The sequence below is a fragment of the Schistocerca gregaria genome, chromosome 6 (genome assembly GCF_023897955.1).
Source record: "Schistocerca gregaria isolate iqSchGreg1 chromosome 6, iqSchGreg1.2, whole genome shotgun sequence".
NCBI lineage: Eukaryota > Metazoa > Arthropoda > Insecta > Orthoptera > Acrididae > Schistocerca > Schistocerca gregaria.
In genome coordinates, this window is record NC_064925.1 from 450,508,480 (window position 1) to 450,523,140 (window position 14,661).

A 14,661-nucleotide genomic window follows, 5' to 3' on the forward strand; every position below is an offset into this window, starting at 1 on the left:
AGGACAAAATTTACACTCCCCTTCAAGCACTAGCTCTTTTTCCAGCAACAGTATACACACCAAATCCCCCCCCCCCCCCCCCCACACACACACACACACATACACATAATCACATATACACGCAGACAGACACCCAAATGCACTTTCCAGTGGCCACGGCTAGACTAATTATTGATCCTCAGTTACTGAAAGCAGTCGCTTAAGCTAATGGAGGTGCAAAGTGGATAGGGAAGGACATAAAGAAGGCCTTGAGAAGTTACTTGAGCTCATGTTAGACTTCTGTGGTGGGTTCACGGCTGTAAGGTTGGAATGCAAAGGTGTTGGTAAATTGGTGGAGGCCCTCAGTCACAAAAATACTATGATTCATGGCCATTGTGGTGGCGTGTTTGTCTGAAGGAAGGATGATAAGGTATGGATTGTTTTTCAGGTTACAAGTAGCAGTGTGTTCCACAGGAGAGATGTCGGACTCATGAGGGAGAGATTTAAGAAAGGAAGATGCCATGGCATGACTTGGTGGAAAGGAATAAGGATCACTTTTGGATGGAGGTCAGAAATGCTATAAACAACGTTCTATACGGAGTTTAGGTTGGCTGTTATCAGTTCAGTGTGGCCCAAGACGAGGCCTTTCTGACCCATGCAGAAGTGTCAGTACTTTCTCTTCCTTACAACCCCCCCCCCCCCCCCCCTCTATCACCCCTCCCCTAGACAGCCCACATTTTCAATGACAGCAGTAGTTGTCGCACCCCCCTTGTGCTGCCCCCCTCCCCCCCCCCTGCCCAGGATCCCAGTAACTGAGGATCAATAATTAGTATTGCCATGACCATCAGTGTGCATCTGGGTGTCTGTGAGGTTGTGTGTGAACATGCGTACAACTGCTGGGAAAAGAGCTGGTGATAGAAAGCTCGTGTGAATGCTGTTTTCTGCCAAGTGAATGGCTCAGTCTCACTTATTTTATCTAATAACAAATTATGATTTTTATTATTATGTGCATTTATAAGTAGGGACGTAAACAATAACTGAGTCAATTCCTGTTTAGCTACCAGAGTATGAATAAACATCATACAGTTATCGGATATTCGTAATTTAGCTAACACTATGTAATCAGTCTGTGTTAAGTCACTAAACTGAAAACATCTCTGTGTTGCTATCAGTCTGTCAGATATCATCATTTATTTTGTTAACATCATACAGTCAGCTTCTATGGGTAAGTGTGTTGGTCCATCCCAAGCTATCAGAAAGTAATTATCAATGTGACTCAGTACAGTAACTGTGTCAATCAAAGTCCAGTAAAAGTGTCACGTTTGCTATGTAACAAACTTAAACCTCTTGTTATTTGTAAGTCAGAACTCGACAGAGAAAGTGCACAGTTTATAGGTAACCACTCTATTAAAAGAATCGCAGTGTACATGATATGTTGTTATGCAATGTAAGAATTGTCTAAGCTGTTGAATACAAGCTGATCATGGCAATATTACTTGTTTCAATAAATATGAGAAGATAGTAAATAAATTTCTACATTGCTGTGTTTGTTATCTAATAACTAGTTACCAAATCAAATAACTGCACCATGAACAATGAAGAAAAGATGTGAGACCTCCAAGATAAAATTCAGGTCATTAATGCTTCAAATGGAATCATTCACAAGGGACATGAGTAATTCAATGGCTTTGTACAAAAACCCAGACGCTCACAACACACTGGTTAAATGGAGGAATATTCTCACCAATGAGAGTAACATCTTTGCTTCTGGAAAAAAAACTTTTCAATCCATACAAATAATTATTGAAAGTGCTTTAGGAATATTTGTATATTGGCATTAGAGAGGGTTCAGCTATGTCGTCAGAGTAAAATTCCATCAGGATGTCATTTCAGCATCATTAAGTCTCTGAACTGCAATAATCATCCACCAAAAATAGACTTTGTTGGGATGCACATGGTACACTGTATTTACATGCATGTAAAACTGTCATTTTTTTCTGGTGGAAACATTGAATACAAATGTGAATGTTTACTTAAGCTAAATAAATATATCAACTACACATCTGGAGCAAAATAACAGAGACAGAGTTCTGAAACTGGGAAACATAATTAAGAAAACATCTCTACAGAAACTCAATCTGATTCACAACATATATCAGAGATTCTTGAAAGTAACTTAGTACAGGAATGTGTCTGACGTCTCACTCTCTATGTTTATGATTAATAGAGATTATGGTTCTATGTGGTCCAGTCACATTACTATTACTATCACCTAGGTTTGGCATCAGTGTGCAATAACCACCGACTGACGTGATGTGGCAACACTAGCAGTGCAGGGTGTATACAGATAAAGCATGTCAGGATGCAGGAAACAGTGCAGTTGTTGTCATAATGTGGAAATGGAGTAATTTATCTTATGTTCAGGTAAAGCATTGGCTTTTGGACCAAATGTGGAATCTTTTCCAAAATGCCTACAGAATACAGGGTATGGCAAAACAGTGCTATCCAAAATACAAGCAGAGGCAACTGGGGTGCACCATGGGCCATAGATCACAGGGTTGAACAACAGCAGAATAGATGTGTACAGGCTAATAGATGTGCAACTGTTGAGTAACTGACTGCCTAAGTGAGCCAAGGGCTACCAACAGTATCTCCTCAATGACCATTCCAAGAACATTGTTGTGTATTGCCTTCTGCATAAGACACCTGACTCGTGCACACATGCTCACTACTGTTCACTGGTGGTGAAGGTTTGAATTTGCATGCCAATAGTGCAACTGGATATCCAGTGAGTGGCAACAGGTGGTCTTTTGAGATGAATCACGTTGTATGCTCCACTGGACACATGGCAAACAACCTGCAACAACTGTCCAAAGGATCCAGGCTGGAGGAGGAGGTGTTATGATCCAGGGAATGTTTTCGTGACATTCCACAGGCAATCTGGTAATCTCATCATTCGGGAACACACTGGATCCACACAGGTATGCATCTATCTTTGGGGATCATGTTCATCCCTAAATGCAGTGTGTTTTTTTCTTGACATGATAGCATCTACCACCATGACAATACAATGTATCACACAGCTCACAGTGTAGTGTATTTGCACGATTCGAAGAGCACCATGACAAATTTACCATGATTCGAAGAGCACCATGATGCATTCACCATACTCCCGTGGCCAACAAACTCTTTGGATTCAAACCCAATCTGTGGGACCACCTCAATCAGGCTATCCACACCACGGATCCTCAATTGGGAAACCTAACACAGCTGGCCACGGCATGGAGTCAACATAGCTCCGCAACCCTGAGGGTACCTCCAGAACGTCATTGATTCTGTTCTGTCTCACAGTAATCCACACTGCAAAAGACTGTCATTCAGGATTTTGAAAGGTAATCACATTAGTGTGACTGGACAACGCATTGCAAGAAAGATATTATTCATATAACTATCAAGAAGTATCTTCACTGTTCATTTGCAAATAGAAAATGTCATCACAGTGATTTCCACATTAACAGCTTAGGAGATGACATATTTAATGAAAGTTTAAACAATTTGGATCACATTAGTGCTCAACTTTCCAATGTAGGATGCAGTGAAGATCATGTGATGGTCACAGTTCCTAAGCTGGTTTTTGAGAAAGGATGGTTAGGGGCATTAAACTAACTCTGAACTCCCTGAAAATGTTAAAGAGTCCATCCTGAAACAACTGATATCCATTGATAAATAGTAATTAAACCCACATATTTGTTTATTTCATTATATGTACATTTATGTTTATGAATGAATTAGTTAATGTGTTGTGACACTATGTGTCCTTCCTTAGATCGTAACCAGAGCTACTGAAATCTCGTGGCCGAATCAATGACCTAAGGTAGGCTGCATATTTTCTCTTTTGCTCACTCTGACTCAGTGTGAAAAACATCAGGTTGTAGTAAGTCCCTGCAGTTAAAAAGAAAAAAAATTATAGCCTACTTTCAATTACTGGCTTACAAAAATCAATTAGACTTGTTTTTGAATAAAACTTTGCTTATAATTGATTATTTGATTTTTATCTCCATTTCCATTTCACTATAAAATTTATGCAGTTTGTCCAGTGTAGCTTGGCACTTTTAATGAGGATCTGTTAAGAGCAGAAGCAAGAAGTTAAATATATCCCACTCATAGACTTCCATGGAATAGTAGAGGTGTGCAGAGAACAAGTGCATCCATACTCTCATTCTACAAAAGTCAAAGAGACACACATAAATTAGATAATTCAATGTTCTGTTTAAGTGAAATTGAAACTAATAATGCCTTATACTGTGATATAATGTAGATGGATAGATAAATACAATCACCAGTCATTGGCAGGTGACACACACAAAACGATTTAACTCCTACACACTTTTGGAGCAAATGGCTCCTTCTTCTGTTAGAAGAGTTGAAGGGGAAGGAAGAGGAGTGAAGGAAAACGACTGGAGAGATTTAGGGAAAGGAGTACAGATTAGAAGTCACCTAGAACCCTGGTTCAGGGAAGGCTTACTGTAAAGATCGCGCATGAGTTAATAAGAGTGAAAAGCTATATGCATTGTATGTAGCAGAGGTGGGAGGGGAGACAGTGAAAAATAGACAAGTCAGGAAATGAGAGATGTAGGAAATAAAAATGGAGTGAAGAAAGGAATAGTTACTGTGAAGAAATACTGAGACAAAAGGGGTTAACATAAATTAAGGGCAGGTGAGTGGCAAGAACCAAGGACATGTTGTAGTGCTATTTTCCACCTGAGTTCTGAGAAACTGGTGTCTGGGAGAAGAATCCAGATGGCACATGTGGTGAAACAGCACCGTGGTCATGACTGTTATGTTGTAGAGCGTGTGTTGCCTATATACACCCTCTGCCTATGCCCATTCATCCTGACTAATAACTGGGTAGTAGTCATGCTGATGTACAAGGCTGAACAGTGTTTACATAGCAGCTGGTATATGACAAGTGTTGTTTCACAGGTAGCTCTCCCTTTGATAGCATATATTTTGCTAGTTACAGGGCTGGAATAAGTGGTGGTAGGAGGGTGCATAGGGCAAGTCTTGTATTGGGGACAGCCCCAGAGGTAGGATCCATAGGGTAGGGAGACGAGTGCAGGAGGAGCATAGGCTCTGACAAGGACATTGCGGAGATTGGGAGGGCTACAGAAAGTAATTCTAAGTGTGGTGGGCAAAATCTCAGACAGAATGGACCTTATCTCAGGGCATGATTTTAGAAAGTCATGGCATTGTCAAAGCAGTTGATTAATACATTCAAGACCAAGACTTCTTAAAATAATGCCCTGAAATGAGATCCATTCTGTTTGATATTTTGCCAACAATATCAAGAATAGTTCTTCATCGCCCTCTCGATCTCTGCAATATCCATGTCAAATCCTATGCTCCTTCTGCGCTCATCTCCAAACCCTACAGCTCCTACCTTTGTGACCATCCCCACTGTAAGATTTGCCCTATGCACCCTTCTACCACCACCTATTCCAGCCCTGTAACTGGCAAAACATATACTATCAGAGGGAAAGCCACCTGTGAAATGACATGTAATATACCAGCTGTTATGTAAACACTGTTCGGCCTTTTACATCAACATGACTGCCACCCAGTTTTCAGTATGGATGAATAGGCATACTCAGAGGGTGTGTATGAGGTGCATTCAAAAAGTATGACGACTTTATATTTATATGAAAAAATATTTATTTATTCATCAATGTTCATGTTATCCCCTTCAAAGTAAACCCTCTCAGATAAAATACACTGGTACTATCGCTTCTTCCAATCCTCGGAGAACTTCTCATAAGCACTATTTAGATACAGCCTTGAGTACTTCCAGCGATGCAGTTTTTATTTCCTCAAGCATTGAAAATCTACCTCCTTTCATAGGCCTCTTCAGTTTTGGGAACAAGAGAAAGTTGCAGCGGGCCAAATCCGATGAACATCATGGCTGAGGCATGATTGTCGTGTTGCTTTTGGGCAAAACATCTCTCACAAACAACAATGAATGAGCATGTGCATTGTTGAGAGGCGAAAGCCGTGAATTATTTTTCCACAAATCTGGATGTTTTTTGCATATTGCTTCTTGCAGATGGCGCAAAACGTCAAGGTAATACTCCTTACTGACCACATGACATTGAGGTAAAAATTCAAGATGCACTACGCCATGGTAATTAAAAAAAACAAAACACAATGAGCTAAACTTTGACACATTTGATCAAACTTGGTGTGCTTTTTTCGGTCTTGACTTTCCCGGATGCTTCCATTGGGAAGACTGGGCTTTGGTTTTGATGTCATAACCGTAAACCCACGATCATCATCAGCTATGACCCTTTTGAGCAAATCAGGATCATCACTGATGTCATTCAAAAGCTCCTGAGTGAGGATCATGCGACAAGTTATTCTGATCAGAATTGAGAAGTTTTGAATCAAACGTAGCTGACACATGTCTCATATGCATAACATAAAAAAAAATTGCGTGACACGAGCCTACTGATATGCCAACATCCTCAGCAACTTCTCTTACGATAATTAGACGATTTTCCAAAACACTTTTCTTCAGCGCTTCGATGTTATTATCTGTTGTTGATATGCTGCGATGTCCAGAGTGAGGTTCATCATTGGCATTTTCTTGGTCATCCTGGAAGATCTTGTACCACTTGTAAACATTTTCTTTTACTTAGATCAGACTCCCCATATGCGACTGTCAACATTTCAAGTGTTTTAGAGCACTTGATTCCATTTTTCACACAAAATATGATGCAAATTCTTTGCTCTATTTTTTATAATAATCAAAAATCGTCAAGCACACTAAAACACGTCTAACCTTTCTATCTATCAAAAACAAAGTTTGCTCTACACTTGAAACTGCGAACATTTGGTTGGGACATATGTACCAACGTAACAATAAACAAGTTGGATAATCGAATGTACATTGCCCATGCAATTTGAAATGCCACCTTAATTGCTGATCTGCCCTCATACACGCGACACACAGTACTGTGTTGCAGAACATGCTGCACCACATGACAGTCATGACATCAGTGCCTGTTTCACCACATGCACCATCTGGATTCTTCCCACAGACACCAGTTTCTCAGAACTCAGCAGGTGGGAACTAGCACTACAACATGTCCTCAGTTCCCACCATCCATCTGGCCTTAATTTACATTAATTCCTTCTGTTTCAGCATTTCTTCATAGTAACTACTCCTTTCTTCACTCCATTTTATTTTTCTACATCTTTCATTTTCTGACACGTCTATTTTTCACTGTCCCCCCTCCCACTTCTGTTACAATCCACTTAGCTTTTTACTCTTATTAACTCATGCATGATGTTTCAGTGGTAATCCCTGTCTTGCATATTACCCTGTCTTCCACCTTTAACCTCTGAGGCTTTCAAATCCCATATGGTGCATCCCCATCCCGTCCGCTGGCTTTCAAATCCCATATGGTGCATCCCCATCCCGTCCGCAAAGTCTCCCCTGACCACGGGTTCTGGGTGAGTTTTCTGAACTGTATCCCTTTCCCAAAACATCTCCAGTCCTTTCCTTTCATCCAACATCCATCCACTTCAACTCTTCTGCCAAAAGAAGAAGCTACTGACTCTGAAAGCTTGTAAAAGTTAAACCATTTTTGTGTGCGTTTTCCCCCGCCACCACTTGGTGAATAGATTTTGATCCACCATTTACATTATATTATCAATAATTATTTTCAGTGTTATATTCTGATACATTCAACAATGAAACCAATTGCCGAAATTATCTATCAGCAAAAGAAAAAGGCAGTCAACAATAGCCAACACAACACTACTACACAAATGTTGCTTGCTGTTGAAGTTGAAAGCTTATTGGTCCACAGTTACACGATTTCTACTTATTCCTTTTGCCAGCAGCCCCTGCTGTAAGTGCCAAATTACAGTGGAAAAAAAACTTCAGTACACAATAACAGAAATTTAGATGCTCATTCAAACCAAATATAGACTAAATATTATCAAAATCTCTATGCTCAGCACTCAAGACACAACAGGAAAAATGTAGGAGAGCCAGTGGGATTGTTTTGCAATTACAGATCCAAATTCTTGGTACCACAGCCTTTATTAGACCATCTATCCTTAATTTGACGCTCTGGCAAGTCCAACCAAGAGACTATTATATCAATTAATTATATCAATAGTATGTGCAATATCCATATATGCAAACAGAAAAAACTACTGTCTGAAGGGAACAGTGTTACATGTACAAATGAAACAAAATAAATAAATTCTAAAGCACTTCAATGATCTGCAGCACAAATGATCATGGCTTATACATAGCACGGTTCTGAGAAAGAGACATTTACTGAACTAATGTTAGAGTCACTGTAGAACAGTTGACAAATATATTGTTGAGATATGTTCACAGTGCAGAGACTACAGAAAAATAGAGCAAAAAGAATTAATTGAATCTGTCCACGGTTGTCTGCTGATTATGTAACAGTACCAAAAGTGCCTAAAGTCTAAATTACTGTAATACACATAATGGTCTACCTCCTGTTTACTGATGGTGATGCATTTTTAAATAGTGCATTATACTATATTCAAAGTGGTTAAAACTATTTTTTTTTGCCAATACAGAAGACTTTGATTCTTGAGGCTATCTTTCAACTGGCATGCTCTTCTGCATATAGCTAATATGAAATATGTGTATGTAGATGGTCAAAGTTTAATGCCTAACAAATGATGAGATCATAAGAATTGAAAACAGTCATTCATTTGGGAGCAATTTAAGGAAAAAATGACTAGTGTCTTGTTAAGGGAACCATCCTAACAAACACTTGAGAAAGCTCTGGAAACATATATAAGAACAGTGAGTCAAAGATTCGAAAACTATTCCTGTAAAATTTATGGTCAATATGACCGAAGATGTCAATGAACATTTCAAATTTTTTAGAGAAGTTCAATGTAAGTGTTGCTGTTACCAGTTTGTGAAAAATCTGTAATCTACAGTCAAAAAACAGAAGATAACACATTTGCCTTCCTTTTACACATACATGAGACTGGTGGTTATATACAGTTATTTCATAAAGTATTTGGCATCTACACATCATATATCAACTAATGAAATTTCTGTTGTTACAGTTTGTAATCCTACTTATGACATTTGTTTCCGAATACAACAGTATGAGTGTGTTACATACACAATGAATTAGTCTTAATAACTGTTTATGTAGCTTATAAGTTATAACAATTATGATAAACATTTTAACTTGATAAATCTACAATTAGAACTAACCAGATCGCACTACAAATAATTAATATCATAAGCATGTTATTTGATTAACAAAAGCAATGAAAACTATTATACAGTAGAACAGAGTTTTGTAATTCTTTTGAAGGTATTAATATTGTTGCTCTGGCAGTGAAAGCAGACAGTACTGTTGAAGTAGCACTGAAACACTAGGCTTCAATCACTTATGCCTTTATGGGTTTAATCTGCCAATATTTACCTAGACATTTTGGCAAAGGATATCGCCACCGACCATCAATCTGGCACACAGTTGAGGTGTTTCCCTCCAGCTTCATGCCATCATGGCACCTGAAGATAATACTTGCACCAAGACCAGTACCAGCCTCGATATTCTCAAGCCATCCATTGTACAGGATGCCCGGATGGCCACAGTTTATTTCTACACAACAAAATTGTGCCAGGAAAACAGACAATACGACATTTATTATATCTGTAGCAACTAATGTATTTCAAAGCACCAAGAAGCTGAGATGGAAATAACTTTTTTTTAAATTTTCATATTTCAATTAGTTGATCAACAATTCCATTGCATACATTTGCTATGAAAATTTCTCTCTGACCTGCCTGATACTGTCATATTACTTTCATTTAACTGTAAATTTGAAACAAAATTCTAACATATTCTTGAAATCTAATAATGTCCAATACTAGAAGAATTACAAATACAATCTTTTGTTAATGAATTTAGCCTCTTAGGGCTAAGAGCCTTTGAAATAGATTTGAAAGTGAAGAAGAAGGAAAATGAAAATAAAAATACTGAGACAAAATTAAACAATGTTTTCTTACATGAATTAATTATTAATATCTTCCACTAAAGGTAGAAACTATCTTCAAACAGTACACAGAAAGAGCACTTTATTAAAGTAACAAAAACCTCTGACTTATTGATCAGACTCACTGAAAATTTTGCTCAATACTGGGACTCAACAAACATGCAACACGGACACACATTTTCTAAAAGAAATGATCTACAAGCAAATGCAGAACTGAATGTTCCTAAGCTGACTTTTAGCAATTTTCCCTACTATCTAAGGTAAATAAACTCAATGACATTGCTGCCAGTTTCACTAATTGTTAGATTAATACTACTTTTCTCAGTTTTCTTCAATGCTTTCGTCCTGCATATATATATATGCCTAACATGCAAATTATGCTGCTAGTATGAAGTCAGTTTCTCAAACATACATAAAAAATTATATTTTTTTCTGTGAATACACTTCAATAAATTGGCACTGGGCAGCTAAATCTGCTGGACTAAATTGTGAGCTGCATTAAAAGGGAATTCCGTATTGAAATAAACACAAAGTTGGTAAATCAGTGCCCACAAACATGGATTAGAGATATGCAATGTGGAAAAATGCATACTAAAGTTTGACATATTGTGGTCAGAAAGTAAAAGAAATATTGAGTTTTCAGAACTGAGATTACATTCTTTGGTTGATAATGGAGAGAGAATGCATGTAGAAATTGCTGAATAGAAACTGCTGAAAGTTCTAAAAGGTTGAATAAAGAAAGACGAGTAACCCAAAATCAAGAGTACAGGGGAAAATGTATGTGGATAGGCTAAAATTCATCTCATGGCTGGGGCCTGAACAATATTTATAGCCTCAACCATGAAAGATATTTGTTGGAATAATATTGTGAGAAGGAAAGTTGCTGCTCAAAAGTTGCTACCCACCATATAGTGTAGATGCTGAGTCACAGATAGGCACAACAAAAAGACTTTCACACTTCAAGCTTTCGGCCAGTGGCCCTCGTCAACAATAGACAAGCACACGTACATGCACACACACATGCACACATGCGTGCACACACACACGCACACATGCGTGCACACACACACACACACACACACTCATGCAAACGCAACTCACACACACGACTGCAGTCTCAGGCAACTGGAACCACACTGTGAGCAGCAGCACCAGTGCATGATGGGAGTCGTGACTGGGTGGGAGTAAGGAGGAGCCTGCAGTGGGGAGGGGGGAGGGATAGTATGGTGGGGATGGTGGGCAGTGAAGTGGAGCAGGTTAGGCAGAGGGCAGGGGAGAGGGAGGGGGGGGGGAGTAGCGGAAAGTAGTGAAATAGAGAGAAATAAATAAAAAGACTGGGTGTGATGGTGGAATGACGGCTGTGTAGTGTTGGAATGGGGGCAGAGAAGGGGCTGGATGGGTGAGGAAAGGGACTAACGAAGGTTGAGGCCAGGAGGGTTACAGGAACATAGGATATATTGTACGCAAAGTTCCAGCCTGCGCAATTCAGGAAAGCTGGTGCTGGTGGGAAGGATCCATGTGGCACAGGCTGAGAAGCAATCATTGGAATGAGGGGTAGCACATTTGGCAGCGTGTTCAGCTACAGGGTGGTGGTCCACTTGTTTCTGGGCCACAGTTTGTCGGTGGCCATTCATGTGAACAGGCAGTAATTCAGTTGCTCCTGTCCTGGATGGTATTGCGTTATGAGGGGAATGCTCTTCTCTGTGGCAGGGCGGTGAGGCTTTTGGAGGTGGTGTGAGATTGGAAAGATAAGACAAGGGAGATTTGTTTTTGTATGAGGTTTGGAGGATAATTACAGGCAGTGAAGGCTTCAGTGAGATACTGTCCGCCCTGATAGCTGAGTGGTTAGCGTGACAGATTGCCGTCCTATGGCCCCAGGTTCGTTTCTCGGCTGGGTCAGAGATTTTCTCTGCTCAGGGACTGGGTGTTGTGTTGTCTTCACCATCATTTCATCCCCATCCAGTATGCAGGTTGCCCAATGTGGCACTGAACGTAATAAGACCTGCACCAAGGCAGCCGGACCTGCCCCGCACGAGGCCTCCCAGCCAATGACGCCAAACGCCCATTTCCATTTTTTCAGTGAGACCCTTGTATTTTTCGAGAGGGACTGCTCGTCACTGCAGATGCGACAACTACAGATGGCTGCTAGGCTGTACAGAAGGGACATCTTCGTATGGATTGAACTCGGCTGAAGAGCGGCAGATTGTGCTGCTGACAGCCCTCCCCAGCCCATATGGGACAGGAGAATGAAATCACAATAAAGAAAAAAAAAAGTATGGATCGAGTGGCAGCTGACGTAGTGGAGGTGTTGCTGGTGGTTAGTAGGTTTGGTATGGACAGGGGTACTGATGTAGCCATCTTCGAGGTGGGCATCAACATGGGCCTATTCATGGGTCATCTACAGGAATCCTTCCTAAAAACACAGAATCGTAATCCCCTCACCTGGTTCAGATTCATAGATCACATCTTTGCTATCTGGATCAAAGATGAGAACACCCTATCCACATTCCTCCAGAACCTCAAAAACTTCTTCCCCACTTACTTCACCTGGTCCTACTCAACCCAACAAGCCACCTTCATAGACGTACATGAGTTATGCACATTCGATAATGCTTTTGATTTGTGATTGTTTGTAAATGCTTTTCATGATTCGCAAGCAGGGAGTATCACTGGTTTCAGTGTTGTAGTAACTGTAAATTTAAATATTTGTCATGATAGTCTTTGAATTTGTGTTGATCATTCTCATTCAGTTTTTTTGTCACCTTTGATGAATCACTGTACCTTAATAGTAAGCATGTCATAGTTTTCTATGTAATGAGCATGAGACATTAGAGCAATGCATATTTTGCTACCAGTTGTAAAACAAAATATTCATTTTGTTATGGTTGAATGTTGTTAAATATATTTTGACTTGAAGCTGTGTTGTTGACATTTATAGTATTATGGCATAATGCGATAAAGTGTACTCTGTGGTCAAACAGTTGTGATCACGCAGGGTGAAGTTGCTGTTATAATTATGTATAATGTTTAGATTTGGTCTTTTATTAATAAATGATTAAATCAAATTTGTCCAGCACCATCCACTGCCTTACTCCCATCCCCTATTACAGACATGATATCAGAAAAAGATAATCCTGCTAGAAAAGTATGTTGATAAATTCTGGGAGGAGATAAATTATGTTTATACTATACAGTTATTTGCTGAAGTAATTGTCTGCTAGCATAATAATACTGAGCAATAGGTGCTAAGAGATCATGGGCAAATAAATTACATGGTACTACTGGTGGAGTTGCAGTGGTCAAAAACTGAAGTGGAAAGACAAAGTTTGGAATAGGCCTATATACAATAAATAATTCACAACATTGTGTGTAAATGCTATTATGAGATGAAGAGACTGTCACAGGTGAGGGAGACATTGTGGGCCTTACTAAACCAGCTCTGATGAATCAAAAAATAAAAATAGACGAAAAGAAACTGTGTGTACAGACACTCTACTTCTTAACATGGCTAGTGGTGTAATTGTGAGAAATGAAAGGGCTGTGGTGAGAGTTTTGTTTATGAGTGTGGCAAATCAGTGCTGAAAAATAAATGTCTGTGATTAATTTTTGTTACTTTTCTTTTGTATGTACGCCTGTTGCGACACAGTAAACACATAATTTCACAATCTTTACGTAATGGGTACAATTTGATAGTCCTTCACATTATATGTTTTCTTTCCTATGTCTTTGGTGTCCAAAAGAAATGTATTCTGTTTCTGAACCTTACAACAGCTAAATCAATGACCCCACATGCATTAAAATATTGCAACTTACTAATCTTTCTTCCTCGTAAAAAGATTTCTTCACTTGTTGTGCATATATAGAAAACTATTAAATCTATCTCCAAATGCCAGCAAACATTTTCTCTCGGCATCTAATATTATCCCAGCCTGTAAACTGTCCCACATGTAAGATATACAGGGTGTCCCAAAAAGAATGACCTGATTTTAAATAGTATTATTTATTAGGAAGAACGGCTTAACACCAACAAATTGCATACTAAATTACTCAGAAAATACAGAAGTTTATAAAGATCCATCATAAATGTTCAATATGTCCTCCATTGGCTGTACAGACGACACCTAGCCAATAGCTGAATTCATCCCAAACTGAGCGTAAGGTGTCTTTGTCACTGAAGCTACAGCAGCTAATATTCTGGTTTTTAGTTCATCAGTGTCACGAGGTAAGGGAGGAACGTAAACGCATTGCATTGTTTAACATATCCCCACAGGAAGAAATCAAATGGTGTTAAGTCAGCGCACCTAGGAGGCCAAGAGAGTAAAGCCTGGTCTTGCGGTCCTGTACGCCCTATCCAACGTTGAGGCACGCTGGCATTGAGGAAATTGCGCACATTGTTGTGCCAGTGCAGTAGTGCTCTATCTTGCTGATAGATGAAATCGTCAAAGTCAAGTTGTGGGAATGACCAGTTCCGTAGCATTGCAAGATATGATTGTCCTGTTAGGGTTTCTTCCTCAAAAAAGCAGGGTCGATAAACATTGCTTTGCGAAATAGCACAAAAAACATTCACATTTGGTGAATCACGTTCATGTTCAATTGTTTCATGAGGATTTTCAA

The 14,661-nt window shown here is 39.4% G+C and overlaps 1 protein-coding gene across 1 annotated transcript in view; it reads right to left on the reverse strand.

Annotated features, from left to right (window-relative positions):
- The window catches only part of LOC126278326 (uncharacterized), a 1,364,175-nt gene that overhangs the window by 199,290 nt on the left and 1,150,224 nt on the right, over positions 1 to 14,661 (reverse strand). The window contains exon 8 of the mRNA XM_049978346.1: positions 9,474 to 9,653. Within this exon, the coding sequence (XP_049834303.1) occupies positions 9,474 to 9,653 (180 nt within the window). The remainder of the gene's footprint in view (positions 1 to 9,473; positions 9,654 to 14,661) is intronic.